The sequence below is a fragment of the Lepidochelys kempii genome, chromosome 9 (assembly GCF_965140265.1).
Source record: "Lepidochelys kempii isolate rLepKem1 chromosome 9, rLepKem1.hap2, whole genome shotgun sequence".
In the NCBI taxonomy this organism is placed as follows: Eukaryota; Metazoa; Chordata; order Testudines; family Cheloniidae; genus Lepidochelys; species Lepidochelys kempii.
Window position 1 is genome coordinate 27,758,271 of NC_133264.1, and position 26,917 is coordinate 27,785,187.

At 40.6% G+C, this 26,917-nt stretch overlaps 2 protein-coding genes across 5 annotated transcripts in view; one reads left to right on the forward strand and one right to left on the reverse strand.

Annotated features, from left to right (window-relative positions):
• The window catches only part of EIF2A (eukaryotic translation initiation factor 2A), a 33,076-nt gene extending 10,381 nt beyond the window's left edge, over positions 1-22,695 (reverse strand). The window contains exons 1-9 of one of the 4 annotated variants that reach the window (XM_073359697.1): positions 22,489-22,695; positions 13,431-13,500; positions 12,945-13,019; positions 11,337-11,455; positions 7,467-7,566; positions 6,989-7,071; positions 4,661-4,734; positions 4,385-4,529; positions 1,623-1,739 (exon numbers count right to left, since the gene is read on the reverse strand). In XM_073359697.1, coding sequence (XP_073215798.1) covers positions 1,623-1,739; positions 4,385-4,529; positions 4,661-4,734; positions 6,989-7,071; positions 7,467-7,566; positions 11,337-11,455; positions 12,945-13,019; positions 13,431-13,500; positions 22,489-22,516 — 811 coding nt within the window. In that variant the 5' untranslated portion in view covers positions 22,517-22,695. Of the gene's footprint in view, positions 1-1,622; positions 1,740-4,384; positions 4,530-4,660; positions 4,735-6,988; positions 7,072-7,466; positions 7,567-11,336; positions 11,456-12,944; positions 13,020-13,430; positions 13,501-14,842; positions 15,042-16,903; positions 16,977-22,488 lie in introns of those variants that run through there. The other 3 variants (XM_073359700.1, XM_073359698.1, XM_073359699.1) reach the window with 3 other exon arrangements.
• Positions 22,696-22,754: 59 nt separating this feature from the next.
• SERP1 (stress associated endoplasmic reticulum protein 1) lies at positions 22,755-24,744 on the forward strand. The gene is made up of 3 exons (XM_073359701.1): positions 22,755-23,080; positions 23,329-23,404; positions 24,457-24,744. Exons 1-3 carry the CDS (start codon positions 22,997-22,999, stop codon positions 24,495-24,497), a joined length of 201 nt encoding a protein of 66 aa, XP_073215802.1. The 5' UTR covers positions 22,755-22,996; the 3' UTR covers positions 24,498-24,744.
• Positions 24,745-26,917: the final 2,173 nt, after the last annotated feature.

Consider the following 26,917-nt stretch of genomic DNA (forward strand, 5'->3'; position numbering starts at 1 on the left):
TTGCAGTAACCAATTTTATAAACAAAGCAAGTCATACTTCATTTTTCCCTCCAAAGAGAATACCTACATTAGGATTATTAACTACAAAGCTTCATTTAAAAAAAAATATTTGAAATATGGGGGCATACTAAGGCATCTGAAATATAAATATCAGTTGGCAAAGAGGGTATTAAGAAACACAAGCACAAGCCCTAACTGCACCAGTGAAATAGACAAGAAAGCAGGGAACCTACCAGCCTGATTCACCCTGCTGTCACCCTAGGGCAGGTTGGAGGCTCCTTCTGGGTGCAGAGCTCCCTGCTGGAAATGGGCAGCCGGGCTCCCAGTGGGGAGCGGAGAGCCTGGGGGGCAGCAGAGAGCCCAGGGGAGGAGGGCAACCAGGCTCACAGCGGGGAGCTGTGCACGGACCTGAGAGCCTGAGCTCTCAGCCCCCCACACTGCCTCTCTTAAGTTGGCGGAAGTGCTCCTCGTGAGGACGCACACCACTGACAGGAGAAGGGTAGTGTAGACATGAACCACTGCAGTAATTACTGTGGTTGCTGTAAGTCGACCTAACATAGGTCGACTTAAGTTTGTAGTGTAGACAGGCCTTCAGCCTCCCAACACTCTTGACACACAACAGTCTTTAACAGTGCAAAACAAGCCTAACCACAGTTAAGGAAAAAAAGGGAAGAAAACTATTACAGAGGAAATTTTAGGTAAACAGATTAGTGGTTTTGGTATTGAACCAGGGTACTGGGATTAAACACCCTTATTTTTACAAAAAAAATATCAGTTTTAAATCTCTCAGTGTTGCCAACTCTCATGATTTTGTCATGAGTCTCATGATAATTGTTTTCCTTAAAGCCCCAGCTCCTGGAGTCAAGTGGACGTGTGATGATTTCAGCCTTCATTCTCAAAGAAAAAGTAAATTTCTAGCCCCCACAGCTGTGGAGAAAGCTTCAAAATGTGACCCCAGTGCACTCAAAAGGCTCAAAAAGCAGAAGACACATACAAAGAACACCAAATCTATCATTTTTACATAATCTCATAATTTTTGGTGAGCCTGACTCATGATTTTTGAGCTTTGGGGGCTGGCAATACGGTCTCATCCAAAAGTTTTAGTGATTTTTCCTCCAAAATAGTAAACCTTTTTGTTTTTCAATGCTTCTTTTTACAGTACATAGGGGATATGATTAGTTTGTATGTGTGCCCTTGTGGAGGGCAAGGCAGTATTAACAGTCTTATGCTTATTATGGAATGTCCTCGAAAAGAGGCGGGGCCTTCTCATGTGGGATGCTTTCATGCTTTGGTTGAACTTCAGGATAGCAAAGCATATGCCACCAAGCATGATTCAATTGAACAGTTTTTCAAGTTTCAAGAAGCGGAAGTGGAATTTTAAGTGTTTTTATTTTGAACAGTCCATCACTATTATTAAACAGAAAGGGGAGAGGTCATAGAAACTCTCATCGTGTGAGGTAACAAAATTCACTACCTTAATATCTGTTTAGTGCAGAAACATATTTGAATGACAAGCAGTAGTTCACTGTTTTCACCGAAACTGTAAGATTTTTAGCATACATTAAGTACAATTCCCAATAACAAATGACATAACACTATGTAAATGTTCAAAAGCCACTTACGTAGTTGTACAACAGCACTTTCTCCATTTGTTGCAATGTAGTGCAGCGTTTGTTCTCCATAATATGAAGCTCCTGTTTTATCAACTTCTGTACTAGCTATTACTAGCACAGCCGTAGCTATTAGGGTACAAAACATAGTAAGATTTTTTTTAAACATGCAAACCACCTAGTAATCCTGAGACTCTACATTTTAGTCTCCACTAACAGAAACTACCATATACACAGAGAAAGAATTTTAAGTTTGGCCAGTTGTGAAATCTATAATTAAGATTATACAGACACTTTCTTTAATGATGCTTTATCACATGCTCAGAACTTTCTATCATCTTCTCCTTTTCAATTAAAATGTTCCTTTCTTGATTTTAACCCAAAGATGATCTTTTTTCATTTAAAGAGGATGGAGGAAGTGTGAGCAAAACCCATTCACTCATTTTGAATTATTCAAAGGTAAGAGGTTTTTTTAAGTGGTGTGAAGAGATTTTTTATATATGCATAACACTAACATAACTATATTAAGCTATCCGCTTGACCAAGACTAACTGTCAACTAGCATCCAGACCAGTTTACCAATAAAACAAAACAATTTTGCACATTAATAGCTTTTGTATGTATATCTATTTCACTTACGCACACACAAATAGCATATAAGCAAATATATAAGTATATAATATAAACATTGCCTTCTGTTCACATGTATATGTAATAATTGGTGGTTAGTATAAAAGTTTTACCAACATGACTTTGAAATGACCATCATTATTCATGAGTGGTAAAGCACAAAAGTGGACTATGTAGTTCATCTCAAATGTGATGTGTTTTTATGTAATTACATTTTGCAGTTTCACAAATCTAAGTGTCTAAACACAGTGGAATTGTATACGTTACACACAAAAGCACACACAATACATATTATATATCAAATGAATTTTCCACATTATTAGGCGGTATCTGTGTTCATGGACTGGAAGTATGTATTAATAAAGTTTCATTAGTTATGTAAATGTGTGTCTGTGCTGTTTCAGTCTGTTGTTCGCTAGTTTTCTAGATTTTTTTGACTAAACAAATGAGAGAGTACAGAAAGTAGTGTTTTAATCCTTCTTTATAAAATTTATGGAAATTATAAATAAACATATGCTCCCACGTATACATGCAAAAGTCATGAAATGTATGTTCAGATTCTTGTAGTAACTTGAATTTGCTCACATCACACATATATGGAATATTTCAGATTATTAGTTATGATGTTAAATATACAACTGAATATAATGGGCCTGCTTCTACTCTCAGCTATTCGCAGATGATTCCAACGGACTTCAATGGGAGTTGTGTGGAAAAAGGTAGGACAAAACTAGGTCATAAAGAATATGTAGAATGGGGATTACCACACATTTTATGTAGCAATGCAAACGTATGTGGCATTTTACAAAAGAAAGTAAGGCATGTTCCTTGTCTCAAACAGATTACCCTTCCCTTTATATTTATGACAAGACTGTAAACACCATTAAAATCCCTCCTGGCCAGAGGAAAAACCCTTTCATCTGTAAAAGGTTAAGACGCTAGGAAAATTTCGCTGGCACATGACCAAAATGACCAATGAGGAGAAACAAAGCCTCTTTCTCTCTGTCTGTGTGATGCTTTTGCCGGAACAGAACAGGAATGGAGTCTTAGAACTTAGTAAGTAATCCAGCTAGATATGCATTAGATTCTGTTTTCTTTAAACGGCTGAGAAAATAAGCTGTGCTGAATGGAATGTAGATTCCTGGTTTTGTGACTTTTTGTAACTTAAGGTTTTGCCTAGAAGGATTCTCTATGTTTTGAATCTAATTACCCTGTAAGGTATTTACCATCCTGATTTTACAGAGATGATTCTTTTACTTTTTCTTCTACTAAAATTCTTTTAAGAATCTGATTGCTTTTTCACTGTTCTTAAGATCCAAGGGTTTGGGTCTGTGTTCACCTATGCAAATTGGTGAGGATTTTTATCAAACCTTCCCCAGGAAAGGGGGTGTAGGGTTTGGAGGGTTTTTGGGGGGAAAGACATTTCCAAACGGGCTCTTTCCTGGTTATGTATCTGTTAGACGTTTGGTGGTGGCAGTGATAAAGTACAAAGGCAAAAGCTAAAATAGTTTGTATCTTGGGGAAGTTTTAACTTAAGCTGGTAAAAATAAGCTTAGGAGGTTTTCATGCAGGTCCCCACATCTGTACCCTAGAGTTCAGAGTGGGGAAGGAACCTTGACAAGTCTAAGGAACACATGACACCAGTTCAGGTACAGGAAGGATAAAGAAGCAGGATTTCTGGATGAAATGCCTTTTAAAGAAGGACGTGAAAACAGGAGATAGTATGTTCTGTGTCAACAAGAATTAGGAAATGGTGTGGTGGGATTTTCCTTTGGAGGCTGCAGTTTAACTATAACCAATTTTCTAGTCCTACATAGATATACAGGGCAGCATGAAAGAGCATGCAAAGATGAGAATGGAAGAAGAAATTATAGGGTTCAGGGGAAAGAAAGGTATGCAAGGAGTTGATGGAGCAAGATGTTTAGGAGAAAATGAGAGCAGATATAGATGGGGACGAGATTATGAAGGACAATGTGGGCAAGTTATGAGAACTTTAGTGTTTAAAATTATAACATTAATGTTCCATTAACACAAGTTTTTTGTCTTTGCATTTGACGAATACAAAAACAAAAGCAAGCAAAATAACCACACCTTGAAGTTAGTGAATATAAATATAAGAGATATTAATTTAATAGCTGCTGTACCTTTGTTATTCCAGAGCATTGTCGCCTTGTCAGCTTTAAAGAAACTTTTATTGGCCAATGCAGACTGAGAGCCACCAAAGTTAGGGTACTGATACAGTCTTACAAACGAGGGTGCACCCTTGCTTCCAGGAACATAAACAGAAACCTAAATCAACACCAATATATTAAATTAGTGATACATTGTTCTTAGGAGCACAAAGGCAGAGAAATACAATGATTTCTAAAGGAATTAAAGACAACCAAAATATATGAATTGTGAATAAAAATTATAGGTACCTTGCTTGGCTGTGGTCCTGGTGATAACACAAAATCATTAACTTTTTGCAAATGAAGTTTATTTGCAATAGTATCTGCAAAATCACAATTACAGGCAGGTTAATGACAAAACACTTAACTCACACTACTTAATGTACTTTTATATTATACCATTTTATGAGTGTACCCCACTGATAATACACAAGGAATGATGTACTTAACCATAAAAAGATTCTTTACTTGGCAAAAGCAGCATGATCACCACCTTTGATTATGTAGTCTCTCAGACTTGAAGTTTTTGCTAGATTTATTTCTCTTTATGATCACAGGTATGACAATTATAGGGTGTGAAATGTCTCCCTCAAACTTTGAACCCACTTGAACCAGCCTAGGGTTTTAAACGTTCTACAAACCTTGGAGGAGAAGTTCACACAGCAAGAAAGTCTTTGAACCCCCCATGAACATACTTCATTTTCCACAATCAAAGCAAGTGGCATAGCCACCCACCTTAACTACGCTGTCTTCAGAGGAAGCGCGGCCACTCCCACACATCCTGCTCCATTCTGTACAGTCTCCCCTCCTTGGATCTTTGGGGATGGGACACAGGTGATTGCTCCCCACAGCACGTTCTCTGAAAGGCCTGCTGTGAACTGATCACTCCCCTACACATAAGAATTTTCTCTGGAAGTGAATCTGCACTCGCTGCCAGTTCCTTCGCAGTAAGGCAGTGGGACGAGAGTCTCGTTTGAGCAGCTATCAGAGTGAGCTTAGTGGCAGAAGTGACAAATGATCCCACACCTTAATAGATACACCTCATATTTCCCTACCAAATGATAGGGGAGTTCCTTAGCTACCACACTAGGGATTATGGAGAACTCCTGCGTAAGCTAAGTCTGGAAGTCATTGCCTTGTTCCTGGTACTATAGCTTTTGGGAGGGGTGAGATGGCACCTAACATACTTTTGAACACCCTGACTGATTTGTGCGGTCAGTGGACTGCCAACACCATAAAACCTCTGTGTGTGGGGGGAGCGGGGAAGGAGTATGGGGGAGAGAGAAAGGAACACCTAGCACCCTCCTTAGGGGGTGGCCAATAGGCAGTACAGCAGAAGTGGCCACGGTATCATGGAATTCTCTCTTGGCAGCTGGGGCTTAATTAATGTAGGTTTTCTACACCTCTCAAACAAACTTCAAGGTTCAGTTCATGAACCACCCCATTGCTAAGTAAACCCAGCAGGATTTACACAGCCTAATAATAATCCATGTTAAATAAAAAGCTTAAAGGGTGTCTGCTCTCATAGCAGTCTCATCTCTATCTACAACAGATCATAAATGGGAAAGAACAAGAGCACAATGTAGGAAATCCCACCTGATGAGAATACAGATTTTTCTCAGGATAACCCCTTAACACCTCCCCTTTGATGAGCATTATGGAAGGTTTCTTCCACCTGGGAAGAATGGTGAAAAGCCTCCTCCCAGAACACCACTAATATTACTCCGTAAACCAGTCACCAAATTGTGGGGGCGGGGGGACGAGGGAGACACACATGACTTTCACCCTAATCTTCCTTCTCCAACAAGCATGGAGCCAGAGTCTCCATGTCTCTATATCTCCAAGTTCCATGAGCTTCAGAAGAAACTGCCCCCGAATCCTAAAGCCATGTCTCCCATAAGGCAGTGTGTTACACCATTAACCCTCAAACAACTTGTGTGTCATCTACGTTTTTTCTTTTTCTCTGAATTCCTCCGTTCTACTTTCACTGTTCTCTTGTCTTCTCTTTCCCTGGCGTTCCTTTTGTTCTCTTCCATTTTCAACATTCTGTATCTCCAAACTCTCCTGGCTTCCTTCCTCCTCATCTGCTTCCCTCTGCCTCAGCTTGTTCTCTTTACTTCCAAAATACCTTTGGTTAATGCTGAACTACTCTGGAAAATATCCTGGCTCCATAGTAATGTTATCACCGTAAGTGTCAATCTTCTCGTGGCTCTTTGGAACCCAAAAGAGATAAGCTGAGCACAACCCACAGAAGAAATCATGTTCTATACTGACACACATCCTTTGAACTCCACTGGGCATAGATCAATGGCCCTCTTTATCTAAAATGGGGAACTGTCTCACATTACAGAGTGGCAGTTGAGAAGTAGAAAACAAAAAATGTCAATGTGCTGAAAATATGCTAGGACGTCACAAGATCTTATTTTTTCTGGGTACCAAAATAAAAGAGGATTTAAGCAATATTTCAGATAAAGCCAACGACATGAAAAAAATCAGAAAAATGTAAAAAGGGTGAAGATAGGCAAAAGAGACATATCTAGAATGCAATGAAGCCAAATCTTAGAAATGTTTGCATACCAAAGTTGTTGTTTTCAAAGAAGTGCACTTCATTATTTACGATCCTAGCAGATATACTTTCGTCATCTGCCCAGCAAGGACACCTAAGGTTTAAAAAAAAAAAAAAAAAAAGACAATATAAAAATTGAAATAGGCAACATTTACTATCTCTATATTTAAAAACTACATTTCATAACTTAAGTTTAGACCAATGCTCAAAAGAGATTCAACACTATTACAAGATTATATGAGGTTAGTGGTGAAAATATCATACAACCAGTTACTAACTGTACTATTTCCCCCCAGTTGTAAAAATGGTAGTGGATTTACTATGTTACAAACTGACTACACATGTGTACAAAGATACTAGTATAGATACTTTCAGTTTGTAGCAGACAATATTTTGAGAACCAACACAATATTAAAATCATACTTTCAAGATCAGGTTTTGAAAACTTCATTTCTCTGTAGATAATTAATACTTGAAAATATTATTTACCAATTCTGCATCTTTTTCTGGATGAAAGACTTTAAACATTTCCCAGTTTTCACATCATAAAGTTGTAGATTGGGCATGCCTGCTGTGCCATCTTTAGCAGCTGTAATAAAAAAACATAGGTTTGCAGTGGTGGCCCCAGGAGTAAGTTTAGGTCTGCTTCACTCACCATCCTATTCCACCCTAACAATGACCTTTCATGATCCTGCAAAGGGCTAAACACCCTTATGAATGTGCAAGCACCTTGCAAGATCAAGTCCTAAATTTGGCAGATTCTGACAGTATAAGGCTTTCACCTACTCCTTCTTTGGACCAGCTGCTTATTTTATGCAACCACATATCTACTTTCTCTTTAAATCTGGGAGCTATGCTCCTCCAGTTTACTGGATCTACCTTGCACTAGTGAAGCATCCAGCATTCTTCAATGCTGTGATATTCCTGATCAGTGCCTTGTAGTTAAGTATCCAAATTTATGTTTTGTTATTTGCTAAGATGTTCAAATGACTATGTCACTTCCTTTCCATTTATCAGCAAACCACAAGTTAGATTTGCTGAATGAATTAATTTTTTTATTGTATTAGCCATCTGCAACATTAAAAAGTATTTATTGCAGAGATGACTTTCCGTTATCAGCAACGGTTCCTGATTCTTCCTCCTAATTTCCAGTCTCTAAACTATTTTTCCATTCTTCATTCTGTGGTTCCTTTAGCTTCCTAGGGTGCCGTAAGCAACATTAACAGTCTCCCCCAGCATAGCCTCTAGCAGGTTTCCCCACAGAAGATAGCTCATCAATTGTAAAAGAATAAGAAGATTTTTTTTATATCCAAAATTGTTACCACAGTAGTAAATGATTTGACCATTAATAATACTACTTTGCACTTGAATTGCACTTTACCTTTTAACTGTGCAACTCAAACACTAACCAAGTTAATTTTCATCTCTGGGAGGTAGCAAGGCACTACTATTCAAATATAGTACTATTCTACAAACTAAATAGCCTCTACTTACTAATCAGATCAGCTCCCTGGGTGCATTCAGACTCCCATCCACTGAGTTGAGTAACTAAAGTAACTTTTCACTCCTGTTAGCCATGCAGAGCCAATATAGCTGAGAAAAAATGAAGTGGAGTCCATTCCATTCTGTCATGCATCAACAGAACTGATAACTGGGTTCCAGGCAACTAAACCTGTGTAACCAGATTGTTACCTATGAACCTATTCTTCCACTTAGGGCATAATCTGAAGACTATTTGGCTGCAGAAGTGTAATTAAGGGTGTGACGTTGCACCACATAATGCTCTATAGAAATATGCTTATGAGTGTAAATATAACATAACTGGAATGAGTTTTATGCTAGATATTCCAAGTTACATATCTCTACAAAGGTTTTTTACCCACAAAAGCTTATGCTCAAATAAATCTGTTAGTCTTTAAAGTGCCACCGGACTCCTTGTTGATTTAATCTCATTAGACTGACCTCACACTTGGTAAAGCAACCCCCATCCTTTCATGTATTTATACCTGCTCCTGTATTTTCACTCCATGCATCTGATGAAGTAGGTTCTAACCCACGAAAGCTTATACTCAAATAAATTTGTTAGTCTCTAAGGTGCCACAAGGACTCCTCGTTATTTTTGGTGATACAGACTAACACGGCTACCGCTCTGAAACCAATCCACATCTGAACTTTCCTGGGAATGTGGCCTGGCTTGTAAGGAACTGAGTCATGCATGGACATGTGACTCCAAAATTCCATCTTGGAGCTGGATTCTCTGTGGGAGAGGAGAAGGGGTTTCCACCCACAAGAGGAAGTCTATTTAAGCCCCTGAAAATTCTAAATTATATCCCTTGCAATTCTGCTTCAGGTAAATGACACTGCAAATAAGCCCCTTTGGGGGTGGAGAAGCTATCTGAAAGAAACTGGAACAAAGGACAGTAACCACAGGGATGTGAATGATTGCTGGACCCAGACTAGAAGGCGACCAGTCTGTAAAAGAAGCTAATTGGAACATCTCTGAGGGTGTGATTTCTTCTGTAATCATTTTCCTATACTATTAGGCTTAGACTTGTGTGTTATTTTATTTTGCTTGGTAATTCACTTTGTTCTGTCTGTTATTACTTGCAACCACTTAAATCCTACTTTTTGTATTTAATAAAATCACTTTTTACTTAATACATACTGTGAGTTAATTAATAATATCGGGGGGCAAACAGCTGTGCATCTCTCTCTATCAGTAGAGAGTGAACAATTTATGAAAATGGATTTATTTGGGGTTTGGACCCCATTGGGAGCTGGGCATCTGAGTGGTGGAGACAGGAACACTTCTTAAGCTGTTTTCAGTTAAGCCTATACCTTTTGGGGGACGTTGTTCAGACCTGGGTTTGTGTTTGTAGCAGGCTAGCGTGTCTGGCTTGAACCAGGCAGGGCACTGAAGTCCCAAGCTGTCAGGGAAAATGGGCTCAGAGGTAGTCTCAGCACATCAGGTGGCAGTTCCCAAGGGGTTTTCTGTGATCCAAGCCATCACAAAAGGACTAATTTGGATTGCACAACCTTTATGCACAAAAAAGAATGAATCCAGAGTGACAGAGTTCAGTTTTCCAGACTAGCTTTGGTGGTTAGTTGTTTTTTTTTCCCCCTAAGCATGCCTGATATGGAAATCATATGGGACAATAAACATGAACCCTCACAATGCCATTTTTAAAGAGTCCATTTTCAGAGTAGAGTCAGGTTTAAGGAGTAGACTTCCCAAAGGCAATACAGGAAGTCAACAGCAAAGCCCAAACTGACTAGAACTCTGAAGTTCCTGGTTTCTCCTCCCTACACTATGAGACAAGGGCACAGGAATAGAGTCACTAACCCTAGGAAAGGTTGGGGTTTTTTTAATACACATTTTACAAATTAAGTCAAGCGCTCAGAAAATCTACCATGTGGGTAAACTGAAAGTAAACGTTTCAAATCCTCTAAGATTTGTTCCCACATGACCACATCCACCCCCATCATCTATCACCTTTGCTTTCATAGCCATAAACTGTAAACTCTCCATGGACTCATTGCACCCATTATCTATAATACACTATTGACCTGGCTGTTCACAACAGTCTTTTAACCTTGGCCTTCCTGTTCCCTTCCTGTGACTCTCCACAGTTGGGTCCCACTCTTTGATTTGTTCTGTCACCTAGAACCTCACCCAGCCACTCTTTAAACTCCCATGTTAAAGTCTCAGTTTCTCTTTAGCTTATGATGAGCTCTTTCCATAAACACAGGTTTCAGAGTAGCAGCTGTGTTAGTCTGTATCCGCAAAAAGAAAAGGAGTACTTGTGGCACCTTAGAGACTTACAAATTTGTTAGTCTCTAAGGTGCCACAAGTACTCCTTTTCTCTTTCCATAAAGTATCTTATTTGCATGGTTATAAGCTGGTTTGAACTGTATTCTAGGGTGTCCACACATATTCTGGGAGGCATTGATCAGCGCTCACGTCTTACTCCCAGTCAGTACCTGGCCCGGACTGGGAAAGCTAATGACCCAACCAGCAGACCAAATTCAGTGATGAATCCTAGTCACATGGCACCTGAGGCACTTTGCACATACACTAAGATGACACATATTCTCCATGTAGTATTCAGTAATTTTTTTAAAACATAGCATTTGCTCAGCAGATCAGATCACTAGTCCAGTGGCCCATACCTGATGCTTCAGAAGGCATCTTCGCTTTATTATGCACTTAACCATGCACCTGTACATGGAGTAAAACGTTTTCTCCCCCATGACATCTTTGGCAAATAGTTATGCAAATCAAGTAATGGCAAGTCTTCATGTTGACTTGAGTTGGTGCACAGTTCCCTAATGCATTTTTACAGATGGTAAAATACTCACTTGTGTAGGCCTGCCACGTTGCCAGGACATTATTCTTTGGCGAGAATTCAAGGCAAACTGCCTTTGGGAGATCAAAAGAGTGCAGTAATTCAGTGCTGGCAACATTCACAATATTTACTCTGGAACCAAGAGAGGTCATTTCAACAAAGCTTGATTAGCCTGGTTAGTCAATAGCCAGTGTCATTTCACATATGTTTGGCTCTTCTAGGTTTCTTCCACATTTGGCTAATGTAACTAAATGCAGGAGGGTTTTTTCCTTTTGTTAAATGTTGATTAAAACAAATTTTAAGACCACATATCCAAGCATACCAAAAAGTAAATTAGTAAGTAAAAATCTCAGGTCAAAAACATGTTACATACTTGGTCTGCAAAAATTTACATTCCAGCTAAAAAAATTGCCACAAAAAAACCTCTTACTGATGTTTCTGTAATGTTAAAGTTGAGTTACAAATAGACAACAGCAAGGAAGAATAGAGTTAGATCTGTAAGATACTGCATTTAATTTTTTTTGTAAGTCCAGAGAACATGTACATCACAATCAAAAAATAACTATAACAAGGTGAGATAACAGCCCTGACATTATACGTTTGAAAACTAAAGTTTGATGGTGACCTGCATCATGTGGAATCCAAAGAACAATATACAAATAGATTCATACCCTATCCAACCCACTGCTAGACTCCAGCGACTGGAGTAAGACCTTGCTCCCCACTGTTACATGAACTGCCCCTCTTCCAGTGACGGGACTTTTCCAGCTGACTGAAACAAAGGTCCTAGCACAGCGGAGAAAAACCTCAAAATGTTGAGGAACAAAATTGAGCAGAGAACAAAACATTCATCAGCATTAACAGACATTTTGTATTGTCCACTGGCCAGGTAATGAGTAAACAGAGCATTAAGAATCTTAAAATCTCAAAACTGGTTCTTATCTCCTCTTTCCAATTGGTATCAATGGGCCATTACTGCAGAAAGGAATGTTTCTGAGGCATGATTTGTCATAGGAGGGCCCGAATCTGTGTAGTCGATAAATAAGGAGGCCTAAAATCCTCATTTTCCACTGATTTCACTAGGAACATAGGAATTTTGGTACCTAACAGCATCTGGCCTAGAGTGCCAACTTCTTTTTAAACTACCTTGTATTGTACTGAAAATTCCACATTTGGTGGACAATCAAGTAGTTCCAAGCATTCTGAGCACCCAGAATATTTTCAAAATAATAAGACCATATACAATCATTTCCTTCTCTTGTTTTTAAAGAATTTAGCCTAGAAATCATGCTGCAACCCTATTATGCTGAAGGTCCTGGGATGAGTCCCAGAACTGGGAATTGGATATTTTTTACTGGGCAATGTGAACAGAAACAATATCACCCCCTGATAAAAGAGCATCCAAATTCCATGGTGATGGGTGCCCTATACATGTATGAAATCAATAATAAATAATTCATATGCTAATTTGAAAACAAAAACCTACCACTGCAACTGGAGTACAAAAAGTGCCTTTGTAGTGTTTTCATTTATAGCATTTATGTACATTCTAAAATATATATATATCCAGATCTCATAACATCAATTAAAGAAAATCATTCATAATAAAAGCGGCACTAACTTTTCTCCATTGCACCATGCAAAGAGAGTACCATCCTTACTGAAAGCAAAAACTTTGCAGTTTTTCCCGAAGTCCCTAAAAAAACATAACAAATACACATGAATAGTCAAATATATCACACAAAAGAGGTATCTCATAAAACAAGATGAAAAGCAATGTTACAACCAGTTTCCATGCTGCTTATAGAAATTACTGGGGAGTATTTATGTTATAACAGAGATAACAAAATCAGTCTGTGTAATTATACTTACATGCTCGGGTGGGGCAATAGTCAACTAACAAATACAAATATTATGGTGCGTATACAAATGTAAAGCCCTCAAATACACCAATTTTCTAAGTTATTAACTTAGATTAAAATTAATTCATGATCAGACATTAGCACTCACTTTATGATTTTTTTCCAAATGAAAATTCTAGATGTATATTAAATATTTAGAAAAACAGTTTTATTTTCTGCAAAAGATGGAATGTTTAAAACAGTACCTTTGCAGTGTTGTATTCTCAGTAAAACTAGGTGGTCCAGTCACCATGTAGAATCCTTCAGATCCTCGCACTAGAAAAGAAAAGTTAAATAAACTATTACTCACTTTAAATTGGAAAAAGGTCTGAAGCTAGCTAACTTATCAATGTTGAGACTGATATTAAGATGGTGTCAGCAAAGAAAGTCAGGCTGACATGAGACAAGGTTTGGTCCACTGTGAAATCTGAATTTGAAAACTAAACTCTAAACAGAGCAAGTAAGAAATAAATATTGGTAGAAAATGGAACATGAATTCTGCAATGTGCTGCCTTGTTTCAGCTATTATAGCCTGGCAACAAAGTAGAACAGACATCCAGATTCATTCCCAAACTATCCATTAGGAAGGACTTTGTAGTGTATAATAATAATAATAATAAAAAAAAAATCAGATTAGCTGACTTTCCAGAATCATTCCAAATTTGTTACTGAAGTCACAAAACAAATGTAAAGTGACAACACTTAAAGTCAAGTCTGGTATCCCATGATATTAGAAATGCATAAGCAGTAGTTAAATATTATGTGTTTTCATAGGATATTAAAGATAGTAGGGGTTTTTTTGGTAAGTGTGGCAACTTTACATTTGTTTTGTGATTTCACCAACAAACCTGGAATTCTGACATTGTCACAGCAGTACATACATAGCATGGGAATAAATCTACACAGACACACCCCTAGGGCCCCGACCATGGGTATTCTTTCTGCTACCCAAGATCCATAAATCGGGAAATCCTGGATGCCCCCATCATCTCAGGCATTGGCACTCTTTCAGCAGGATTATCTGGCTACTTGAACTCTCTCCGCAGACCCTATGCTACCAGCACATCTTCGAGACACCACCAACTTCTTGAGGAAACTACATTGGTGATTCCTGAAAAACACCATCCTGGCCACCATGGATGTAGAAGCTCTTTACGCCAACATTCCACAGGAGGATGGCCTACAAGCCATCAGGAACAGTATCCCTGATGAGGCCACAGCACACCTGGTGGCTGAGCTTTGTGACTTTGTTCTCACCCACAACCATTTCAGATTTGGGGACAACTTATATCTTCAAGTCAGCGGCATTGCTGTGGGTACCCGCATGGCCCCACAGTATGCCAACATTTTTATGGCTGAGTCAGAACAACGTTTCCTCAGCTCTCGTCCCCTAGAGCCCCTCCTCTACTTGCGCTACATTGATATCATCATCATATGGACCCACAGGAAGGAGGCCCTTGAAGAATTCCACCAGGATTTCAACAATTTCCACCCCACCATCAACCTCAGCCTGGACCAGTCCACACAAGAGATCCACTTCCTGGACACTACCGTGCAAATAAGTGATGGTCACATAATCACCACCCTATACCGGAAACCTACTGACCGCTATACTTACCTACATGCCTCCAGCTTCCATCCAGGACACATCACACGATCCATTATCTACAGCCAAGCCCTAAAATACAACTGCATTTCCTCTAATCCCTCAGACAGAGACAAACACCTACAAGAGCTTTATCAGGCATTCTTAAAACTACAATACCCACCAGGGGAAGTGAGGAAACAGATTGACAGAGCAAGATGGGTACCCAGAAGTTACCAACTACAGGACATGCCCAACAAGGAAAACAACAGAACACCACTGGCCATCACGTACAGTCCCCAGCTAAAACCTCTCCAGCACATCAGCAGCGATCTACAACCTATCCTGGAAAACGATCCCTCACTCTCACACACCTTGAGAGGCAGGCTAGTCCTCGCTTACAGACAGCCCCTCAACCTGAATCAAATACTCACCAGCAACTACACACCACACCACAGAAACACTAATCCAGGAACCAATCCCTGTTACAAACCCCGCTGCCTACTCTGTCCCCATATCTACTCTAGCGACACCATCAGAGGACCCAACCACATCAGCCACGCCATCAGGGGCTCATTCACCTGCACATCTACTAATGTGATATATGCCACCATGTGCCAGCAATGCTCCTCTACCACGTACACTGGCCAAACTGGGCAGTCTCTTCGTAAAAGAATAAATGGACACAAATCAGACATTAGGAATGGTAACATACAAAAGCCAGTAGGAGAACACTTCAATCTCCCTGGACATTCAATAACAGATTTAAAAGTAGCCATCCTTCAACAAAAAAACTTAAAAGACAAACTGCAGAGCTACAACTCATTTGCAAACTTAACACCATTAATTTGGGCTTGAATAGGGTCTGGAGTGGCTGGCTCACTAAAAAAGCAATTTTCCCTCTCTTGGTATTGACACCTCCTCCTCAGTTATTGGGAGTGGACCACATCCACCCTGACTGAATTGGCCTTGTCAGCAGTGGTTCTTCACTTGTAAGGTAATTCCCTTCTCTTCACATGCCAGTATATTTATGCCTGTATCTGTAATTTTCACTCAGTGCATCTGAAGAAGTGGGGCTTTTTACCCATGAAAGTTTATGCCCAAATAAATCTGTTAGTCTTTAAGGTGCCACCAGACTCCTTGTTGTTTTTGTGGATACAGAGTAACATGGCTACCCCTCTGATACATAGCAGCACAGTTTGGATGATATATTTATTACCTAACTACTATAGCATCCCAAACCCAGAATGTACTAAATGCATAACAGGAAAATAAAGGGGCAGGTCTCTGCCCAGAGAAATATACAATTTGAATAAACTATGTATTGATCTATTTACTACAGATCAGCAGATATACTGACATTATGATCCTTTGGAAGTTTTTGAGAATGCTACATGGATCTTTCTCTCCTTCTTAGAAAAGAATTTAGATCTATAAATTAAAACTTTTAGTCTAGACTTTGCAAATTACACTTGGACTGGTCTACAATGAACAAGTTTAAAAAAATATAAAAAGAATAATTAAAACATATTCAGCACATCTAGACCTCTTCTAAATACATTTCCTTGAAAAGTTCTTTTCATCGGTTTAAACATTATTTATCTTTTGTAAATGGTTTGTCCCTTTTCAAGTATAGATTATTTCAGATAATAGACATTATAGTCTAGCACAGTTTGCAAATTACTACAAGATCAAATCATTGCCAGAGCTATCATGTATAAATGGCTTATCATGGTCTTCATAAAAATACCTTGCACTGCACTGCAAGCCCTATATCTTTGTGAACTTCCAAGTTGAAAATAATAAAAAGAATAGCAATCTTCCTCTTGTGGAGATCGAGAGAGCTAGGACAAATATTACCCCAACTCCTTTTTTAAAAAAATTACTGTATATTATTTTGATTATTTTTATAATAATTGAATTTATTCTGAGGAGAAAATAAGATTGTTACTTAATTTTTTAATTCTAAAGGTTAAAGATTAATCAAAAAGCAAAGATATTGCCTTAGTATATTCACATGAGTTGGCTACAACAGAATGAACAAAAATAACAAGTTTTGTGTTGCTTTTTAGTAGGTATCAAAACAAAATTTACTATAGGTTATCTGATAAGAGGCCCAATCCTTCTAGTTCTTCATACACTGATTTCAATGGAAGGTCCACATGCAGATGGTTTACAGAAGGGTCTGAAAGAAATATACACGGTAATATCTCTCAAAAGTTGGGAATAAAAAATTAGAATAATGTGTCTATGTCAGATTCTCTCATCAAATTCTAACATAAAAAGTTAAATCTGACCCTGTTCTAAAGGGGAAGTTGACAGCAATGAATTTAAATTAGAAACTAAAAATTGCAGAAAATTGATAAGGGAAGCAAAAGAACACAAGGAGAAACCTATGGCCTGTAAAATTAAAGACAACAAGAATGTGTTTTTGAAGTATATTAGGAACAAAAGGAACCCTAATACATAATGTTATTAGTTCTTTACTAGATGGATTTTGTAGAATTGTCAATAATAATGAAGACAAGTCAGAAGTGTTCAATAAATATTTATGCTCAGTATTTGTGAAAAAGACAGATAATGTATTTAACTCATATGATAATGAAATACTTTCTATTCCAACAGTAACTAAGGAGGATGTTAAACAGCCACTGAAGTTAGACACCTTTAAATAGTCAGATCAGGATAACTTGCACCCAAGAATTTTCAAAAAATTGGCCAATGAGCTCTCTGAACTGTTAATGTTAATTTTTAATAAGTTTTGGAACACTTATGATGTTCCAGAAGGACTGGAAGCTAATGTTGTGCCATATTTTAAGAGATTAAACAGGATGACTTGAGTCACTGTAGGCCTGTCAGTCTGAATCTGATTCTAGGAAAAATAATGGAACAGTTTATATGGGTCTCAATTAATAAAGAATTTAAAGAGGGTATTCAAACTAATGCCAATCAATCTGGATTTATGGAAAATAAATCTGGCAAACTAATTTGATTTTTTTTTATGCAATTACAAGTTTGGTTAATAAAGATAATTCTGCTGATGTAATATAAGTAGATTTCTCTAAAACATGAGACCTGGTACTGCCATTTTGATTAGGAAACTAAAGCTAACAAAATCAACATGGCATGTATTAAAGGGATTAAAAATTAGCTATCTGATAGATTTCAAAATGTAACTGTAAATGAAAACTCCTGTTCAAGGAGGTTGTTTCCACTGGGATCCCACAGGAATAGTTTCTCAACCCTATGTTATTTAATATTTTTATCAATAACCTGGAGGAAAACATAAAATCATTACTCAAAGTTTTCAGATAATACAAAAATTGTGGGACTGATAAAAAAAACAGAGGACAATTCACTGAAACAGAGTAGTGTGAATCACTTGCTAAGCGGGGTGCAAACAAAAAAATATGTTTTGGTGTGACTAAATATAAGGCCACACATCTGGAAACAAAAGTAGGCCATACTAATGAAAACACTTGATCACAATGGATAATCAGAAGAATGTGAGCTTCCAGTGCAATGCTGTGGCTAGAAGGTCTGATGTGATTTTTAGATGTATAAATAAGGGAATATTGAGGAGGAATTGGGAGGTTACATTATCTCTGTATTTGGCACCGATACAATTGGTATTGGAATACAGTTCTGGTGTCCACACTTCAAGAATTATGTTGGAAAAATTGGAGAGAATTAAGAAAATGGTCTGAAAATTATTAAAGGACCGGAAAATTTACCTTATATTAAGAAACTCAAAGAAGCTCAATCTATGTAGCTTTATTAAAGAGATGCTTAAGGGGTGACTTGATTACAGTCTGAAAGCACTTTAACGGGGAACAGAAACTTGATAATAGATGTCTCTTCAACCTACCAATGAAAATGCGTGCAGCCCGCAGTTTGCCCACCACTGGACTAGATGATCACACTGGCTCCTTCTGGCCTTAAAAATAAGTAAGTCTGACTTGCAGTGAAAATCACTCACAAATATAGCAGTTCCTCAATGGTGTCTGAAGGAGTTAAAAAAAGTTCTACACATTTTCAATTATTTTATTCTGTTCTTCAAAAATTCTATTAATGGAATGATCTTATTTCCTCTATCATGCAGCATTTTAAAAAAAAGAATAGTTGTTAAAGTTTTTACATCTTATTAATATTTGATAGTCTCATTTTTCAAATCACTTTCAGACAAATATTTTTAAAAAAATCTTTAAAGGAAACTGAAAAACAACCCTTACTATGACATAATGGTCATATATATCAAATGGACAACCTGATATCAAGATCTTAACATCTAATTGTGTCTACACTAGCACGTTTGTCAATAAAATTTATACCACTAATGGGTGTGAAAAAAACTTCTCTCTGAGTGACACAAGTTACATTAACAGAAGCACTGGTGTGCACAGACCTATGTTGGCAGGAGGCGCTCTCCCACTGACATAGCTACCACAGCTCATTGGGGTGGTTTAATTATGCCAACCTGGAGAGCTCTCTCCCATGGGCATAGAGCGGCTACATGGGAGATCTTAAAACAATACAGCTGCATTGGTACAGCAGTACATCTGTAAGGTCTCCAGTGTAGATGTGGCCTAAATCAGTGATATTTACTTCTGGGGGAATTCTGCACCACTGCGCATGCGCAGAATGTATGTCCCTCACAGAGTTCTTTATTTCCCTGCAGAAAAATGACTTTATGACATGGAAGCAAAGGGAAGCCACCAAAGCAGTCATTCAACCCTTCCCAGCAGTATGTTTTGGGTGCCCAAGGCAGCCGGCAGAGAGGTAAATCACTGTGGGGTGGGGTCAAAACTGGGAAAGACTTGGCTGGTGGCTCCTACCCTGTGCCAGGCTCAGTTCCTAGTCCCGCTGGGCTGGGGAAGATGGGACTTCCTCTTCCCCTGCACAGCATCGGAGCCGGGTCAGACTCACCCCCAGATTTCTCCACCAGCTATAGGAACTCTGCAAACTCCCCCCCCCCCCCGGCACTTCCTTCACCCATTGTTCCTCAGCTGCAGGGGGAGGGGGTCACCATACAGGGAGCTGCTCCCCCATCATCCGTCCAATTCCCATGCATCCAAACCCCCTCATACCCACCCCTCCCGCACCCAGAACCCCACATGAACGAGCCCCAACCAGCTGCACTTGGATCCCAACCCCACTGAGCCCCAGTCCCCCAGCACCTGGACACCCCCATCCCCAGCCCCTCATTGAGCTCTATCCCCCCCAAACCCAGACTACCCCTGCTGAGCCCCAACCACCTTCACCTGGACCCCCCCCCCACAGAGTCCCATTCCCATTGCACCCAGAACCCCCAACAAGCCCCTGTGCATCCAGATCCTGCCCCCACTCCCGCCCCCAGATCACCCACCGACCTCTCCCATACCCAGATTGCCCCACACAGAAACCTTTCAACCCATACCAAGCCCCTCCACACTTGGATCCTGCCATGCTGAGCCTGCCTGCCCGCACCTGGCATGGAGGAGCAGGGCTCTGGGGTGTTTCTAGGGCAGGACCAGTCCTTGCACTGTATCAGGGTTGGGTGCAGCCTCACCACCGAGTTAGTGTCCAGGGGGGTGGGGGCGGGGAGACGCATAATGATCTCCTACCTCTGTGCAACCAGTGGCCTGTGCTCCCCAATGCCATGCTGGAGCCTCCACATTTATTTGACAACATTTGCAGAATTTTAAATATTGCATGTAGAATTTTTAATTCTTTGACACAGAATGCCCTCCACTTCCTTGGCATTACTCTCAGAAAGAGTGAAGCACCTGTGCGAGGAGTGCTCCCTGTGCAACTTGACATTGTAAAGACCACAGGCAGTAGAGAACAGTGCAAGAGACAGAGCTGACAAGGGGGCAGAAAAATCTGAACAGTTGAAATCCCCTTTACATCCAAGCAGCCAGGAGCAAAAAGTGACTCCTCACTTCCAGAGGTGAGGAACAGAAGGAAAAATGCATTCCCTTCTTTCCAGGTAGCCTGGAGAGGTGGGAAAGAGAAAGACAGAAGATACTGTATTGAATGGAGTCTGAGCATACCACAACATGCAGTAAAGACAGTACTTACATGAGTCACCTTTTATGTAATGATTTCAGAACACTTTACCAACAATAAATGTAGACTCTCTGCATCCCAATGAGTTAGGGAAATATTTCCATTTACATATAGAAAAATTGAGGCACAGAGAAGTTATGTGGCTTGGCTATAGTTACAAAGAGTCAGTATCAGAAATGGGAATAGAAACTAGGTCTCCTGACTCCCCTACACAGTGTTCTAATCACCAGACCGTGCTGCTTTCCTCTTAAACATGCTCTTTAGAATACTAATATTTAACGTGGGGAACCCGCTGAGAAACATTCTTGAACTAGCAAAGTAACATATTCTGCACCTGCCAGTGTTCCTAAATAATTTTAAGGCGTAGCCTGATGCAGAAAATAGCACAGTGGTCTAGTCCTGAGGTAACAAATAAATTGATCACTGGGCAGGTCTACATTCAAAAGTAAAGGTCAAAATGTTCTGGTTAAGAATTAACTATGAAACACCGTCCTAGCCATTGCAGCTTTCTGGTCAATAAGCAGCAGTGAGTCCCACAGAACCCCAAGGTTCTGATTAACAAGCACTGATCAAGCTCCTCCAGCTGAAGGAACAACTATCATTATCATCCATTTCTCCAGCGGAGTACTCTACTCCACCAGCACAATCTCAGTTTTAGCAGAGACAACAGAGTTCAGCTAACTCATCCAAATCCTGATTTCAGCTAAGCACTAAGTACACTGGGTCAATCCTATCCATCAAGTCTTATGAAATGCAGATACAGAGCTGGCTGTCATCCAAATACTGGAGATACCACAGCGCATACCTCCTCACTATCTCCCCTAGCAGCCTCACATATATAATGAAAATGAGGGCAGTACACTGGAATGCTCTGGAACTCCAAATCTGAAGGCCTGGCTACAGCATTATGCTCTGTATCCTATCAAAATGAATCGAAAGGAATTTAGCTATTTCAGAACTCCATACACTCCTACTAATAATTACAGCCACATTCTAGTTACCGCTCAAGGTAAATAGTATCAAAAGCAACTCCAGATCTAACAGAGTCACATGGGAAACTCCAGGTCTGTGTAATGTTGCACGCTGATGTAGCGCACCAAGTTAACAATACCACAGCCCCCCAAACACCAAAACTGCTTAGGCTTAGGCGCACCACCACGTGCGAACGGCACCCGTGTCACGCGAGAGTGTGGTGGGATCCCATTGGCAGGGCAGCTTGTACGGGCACGGCGCCCCTCCCTGCGTACTGAGGCGCCAGGCGGAGATGGAGCGTGTGACGCTCCACAGGGCAGAGACTCAACGGCACCAAGCGCAAACGGGCCATCGCAGCCCGCGCTCGAGAAACGTGCCGGGGCCACAGGGGACGCGAGGGCACGGGGGGGGGGGGGCAACCAACGCAGTGAGGCCTGGGGGAGGGAAGGAGCCGGGACACCGGGGCCAAAGCGGCAGGGAGACCATGGCCCGGCTGGGGAAGGTGCCGCTGAAAGTAGAGTGGGAACAGGGCGGCGGGACAGGGTTTAGCAGCGCAGGATGACTGGGAAGTTCCCCGCAAGGGGAGCGGAGCAGGCGCTGCTCCTCCGAGCGACACCTGCTCCTATGCCGCTGGCCTTAGCCATTGGCACAGAACCCACCTGCCAAAAGCGGCGTGGAAGGCGCCATGTTGAGTCGGACGCAGAACTTCTCTTTCCGGGTCAAGGGTCACCAGCAGAGCCTCTAGAAAACACACGTCGCCCAGGTCTCCGATAGCGGGAACCGCCTCCTGGGCTACGTGGGTTTCTGTGGTCATGTGCTTCGAGGAAGTGCGCCTTCCTGCCTCAGATAGCCCCTCCGTTACCGTTGACCCGGAAGTAGTGGGGTAGGGCGAGCGGGTTGGACGCTCCGTGAGAGCGGAGACCTTTGCCCTTCCGGGTGGCCGCCGCCCCCCTTCCTCCCCGCGTTGCGTGTTTCCGCTGGGCGGGACGTCATCTTAGTGCTTACGCTGGCAGCGGTCTGGGAGAAGCGGGCGGCGTTGAGTGCCTGAGACCCCCCCAGCCCGGCACAGACTCGGCGGTTGAGTGGCCAGGCCGGGGCGGTCGCTTCTCTCACGTCCACAGAGCAGCGGGGAGGAGTAGCCCGGGCCCCCGGCGGCGCGGGGGGAAGATGGTGGCGAAGCAGCGGATCCGGATGGCGAACGAGAAGCACAGCAAGAACATCACCCAGCGGGGCAACGTCGCCAAGACCTCGGTACGGGCGGGGGCCCCTAGCCGTGCTCTGGCGGGCGGGGGCGGAGAGTGCCCCAGAGCGGGGTCGGGGGAGCGGGTAGGAGGACCCTGTAGGTGAACTGCTTTATTCCCTCTGGGATCTGGTGGGGACCTGGCAGGGCATGGGGAGCTGTGGGGACGGAGCATGTGGGTCAGTGCGCGCCCTCAGAGCCAGGGGGGGTTGGCTTGGTTGGAGGGGAGTTGGCCCTGATGCTGCTGCTCTCCCTGCAGAGAAACGCCCCCGAGGAGAAGGCATCCGTGGGGCCCTGGTTGTTGGCGCTGTTCATCTTTGTGGTTTGTGGCTCAGGTAAGCGTTGCATAGGGGTCACCTCATGCTGTGCCCCCTCCATACTTGAGAGGGAGGCCAGGCCTTTCCCTGCCTGTGAGCAGCGGGGCCAGAGTCCTCTTGGAACAACTCCCAGGCCTGTGGCTGTGCCCGCTCTTCCTCTGATCACTGGAGAAAGCCCAGCAGGTGACTGACCTTTCTTGGGGCAGGACTGAAAGGAGGTACTGATTAGTGTGCAGGTGAGATGGGTGTCCCAGGTGGTGTCACTCCTCACTGCCACCCCCTGGCAAGAGTTAAAGAGGAACTAATTTAAATGACAAATCTTGAAAGATGCAAAAAGCCACACATAGACTTACAGGTTTTCTGTGTAGTTACTGATCTTAACAAACACAGTGGTCATCTGGAAATGACTTTACTATATAAATGAGAAAGCTATAAAAAATATTTAAAACAACCTAACATTAGCAAGTTAGATGTGTATCTGCTAATCATATTAACTTTAGTGAGTACCTGTACACTGTGATTGGGAATATCTTGTTAGTAGTGCACCTGTTTTGAGCTTATCAACCTTAACCTTGCTCAAGGTATGGCATTCAGCCATGCAATTTGTATTATATAACAGAGTCTAAAGGATCAAGTAACAAATCACTCAAAGTAGGGTTTTTACACTTGTGTCCTTTATTGCTTTAGCACTGTACTTAACAGGGTAAAGCAAAGTAACCAATCTTTAGTGCCTACTGTTGGTTCCTAGTAATATATCTATGATTAACTTTTTAGAGAAACTTCTCTTTTCACATTAGACAGTATTTTGTTTCTTCTTTGATCAGTCTCCTTTGCTGAAAAGATCCATATAAATAGGGGGAGCCTTAACTTTTAAGCCATTACGAATACAAAGGATATACCCTTTAAAGGGATCTCTGGCAGTTTTTTTCAAAATTGGCCATTTAAGAAAAAAACTTGTGTGTCTTCATGAATGTGTGCGATTGATGTGTCTGTTGATTCTTGCAAGTATTAACTATGATTTGTTTGGCCTATTTGGTAAGCATCACTTGTATTCATCTTTTCTTTTGCAGCTATCTTCCAAATTATTCAGAGTATCAGGATGGGCATGTGAAGGCGCTGACCTTAAACAAGTTATTTTCATCTTCCTGTGAATTACAATGAACTGTCATTCCTAATGTTTGATACCCTGGTCTGAAAACTTAATTCATGATACTGTCCTGCTCCAGAACGATTTTCCATATTGGCCATATGTCATTCCAGGTTCCTTCACAAGGCATTCCAAGTTTTCTAGTCAATACCACAGTGCCTTGAAAAGCACCACATGTATAAAGCAATAAAATTCTATTGTTGATCTACAATCGTGGACCTACTTATTTAGTGAAGTATACATTTTTTTTTCTGTAGATATGTTAAGTTGTATGCAGTGTAGGTATGTAGGAACTACTACATCTGTGTAAACACCAGTCTTGAGATCTGTTAACCCTATGTATAAATGGAACTGGTTTTATTTAAAATTGAGAAGCGGGGATTCTTTTAGTGGCTGTACTATGAATTTAAAGCACACTCAATTAAGCTGAGTGGGCTTTGTTGCATTACATTGCTTATCTAAATGGAACATCATGTGTAGCTGTCACCTAGTTTTACTATAGCATGTGGCAGTGCATTAGCGCTTATAATGGTGGAACACCTTATTCCATGCCCCTTGCAAGACTATCCTCCTAAAACAAGTGTTTGTTAATGTAAAATCAGTAGGTTTTACTTGATGAGGCTGACTAAACATGACAAGGCAACAACTGCTTCGGGAATGCTTTAGTACTAACAAGTTAAGGCATAGCAGCTGTGATAAATGCTGCTGTTGGGACTGTCAGTGTTAAACTTTTGTTGGCAGCAGTGTATAACTTGGCTGTAAATACTTCTTGAACCACTCAACCATCATACACATGCCATTTACACGCACACAATACCTCCAAAGAGAAGTAACATGTTTTCATGTGAACCAAGCTACTGGGTCCAAACCTGCCTTTGTCTCTATCACTTAAATATTTCCCCATCAAACACCCCAGCTGCATTCAAATAACCCTAAAAATCTGATTTGACTTCCTTGTGTATAAGACTGAAATTATCTTTGTGATGCAATGTATCACACCTAGTTTATTGCAGAAGTCTCTCAAAAGCGTAGGCTGTCAAACTACCTTTTGTAATAGCTAAGTCTAACTTAAAGGTGGAGTCGGTCTTCCATTGTGCACTTCTTTTGGGAAAATAAAGGTCTGTTTTTCCAGCATGTTTTTTGGGTAGAAGAAGGGGGTATTACTCAAATTTGGTTGCATTAAGAATTAACTAGAAAAATAAGCTATGCTACTTTCATAGGGATGTGTTACTAACCACCTAGTGGCAGATCCTCAGCTGCCTAAGTCCACTTGAAATCAGTGGGCTTATGACAGTTTATACAGCTGAGGATCTGCCCCATAGTTTAGCCAGACAAGTTATGTTCTCTGTCCTTGGAAATTGGTATAATTTGTAAATGAGAAAGTTTGTGTACAATTGCAGTACTATTTTAAATAAATTACTTTTAAAATGTGAATTGTCTCCCTTTTAAACTTGTAGGTGCTGACCATTCCAAACTAAATCTTCTGGTTTAATGGGAAAATTAGCTCCTAATTTTTTTTGTTAGAGTTGTCAATACCTTTCTATGGTATCACTCAGAATGAATTTAAATATCAATTTTGCTGCATTTTATGTTGTTCAACAGTTTATGCAAGCTTGATTAAATGAGATGTTAAGTTTTGGTTCAGTCCAGTGTGAATAATTTTTTTTATACTCTGCTGTTTAGTAGCCGAGTTGGCTGCCTCCAGCATGGTATAACAATCCCACAACAGAGTTTCGAGAAAACATGGAGTAATTGCTTATTTTTAATCAGACATGGATGATGATCTTGATGTTACTGAGCCTTATGTGGTTATAGTGAGAGCCACATAGCTTGAATGAGAAAGAAATGAGTTTATAGCTTTGAGTATCATAAATGTACTTTAACACACTATTACAGTTGGAAAATGGTAGTGTCTAGTTTCCATAAGGCTAAGTATTCTAGTTTTTCTTTAATCAAATGGATTGAAACTGTAGTCAGATTCATTCCCGACTAATACCTCGTTTTGGCTGTACAGTTACTAAGGAGAAGTTTTTATACGAGTCATGTATGGTAACAATTTGGTCATTAACCCAGAAAGAGCATTGCTATGTAACTTAGAATTAATAAAAAGCACTGTTTAAAACAGGGTTAGATTTAATAAAGCACTAGGAATTATACTCTAGGGCCTAATTTTGCATTGGCAGGGGCATGAACTAGCCAACCTAATTCAGTTTCCATCTCACTAAGTATTAAACCTTATGCTTAAATGAGAAACAGGTCTGATCATTAGAAACTATTAATAGAGCCACTAACATTATATATAAGGCCAGCTCCTTAGCTGGTGCAAAGTGGCTTAGCTCTACTGAAATCAGTAGAAATCAGTATGCAGATTTGTCAGATAAAGA

What these genes read in the sequence shown, in the direction of transcription:
- SERP1 (XM_073359701.1), top strand. Translation starts at nt 22,997, where the DNA reads ATGGTGGCGAAGCAGCGGATCCGGATGGCGAACGAGAAGCACAGCAAG. An exon ending in GCAACGTCGCCAAGACCTCG is followed by an intron (nt 23,081 to 23,328) that starts GTACGGGCGGGG and finishes CTCTCCCTGCAG; the next exon opens with AGAAACGCCCCCGAGGAGAA. An exon ending in CTTTGTGGTTTGTGGCTCAG is followed by an intron (nt 23,405 to 24,456) that starts GTAAGCGTTGCA and finishes TTTCTTTTGCAG; the next exon opens with CTATCTTCCAAATTATTCAG.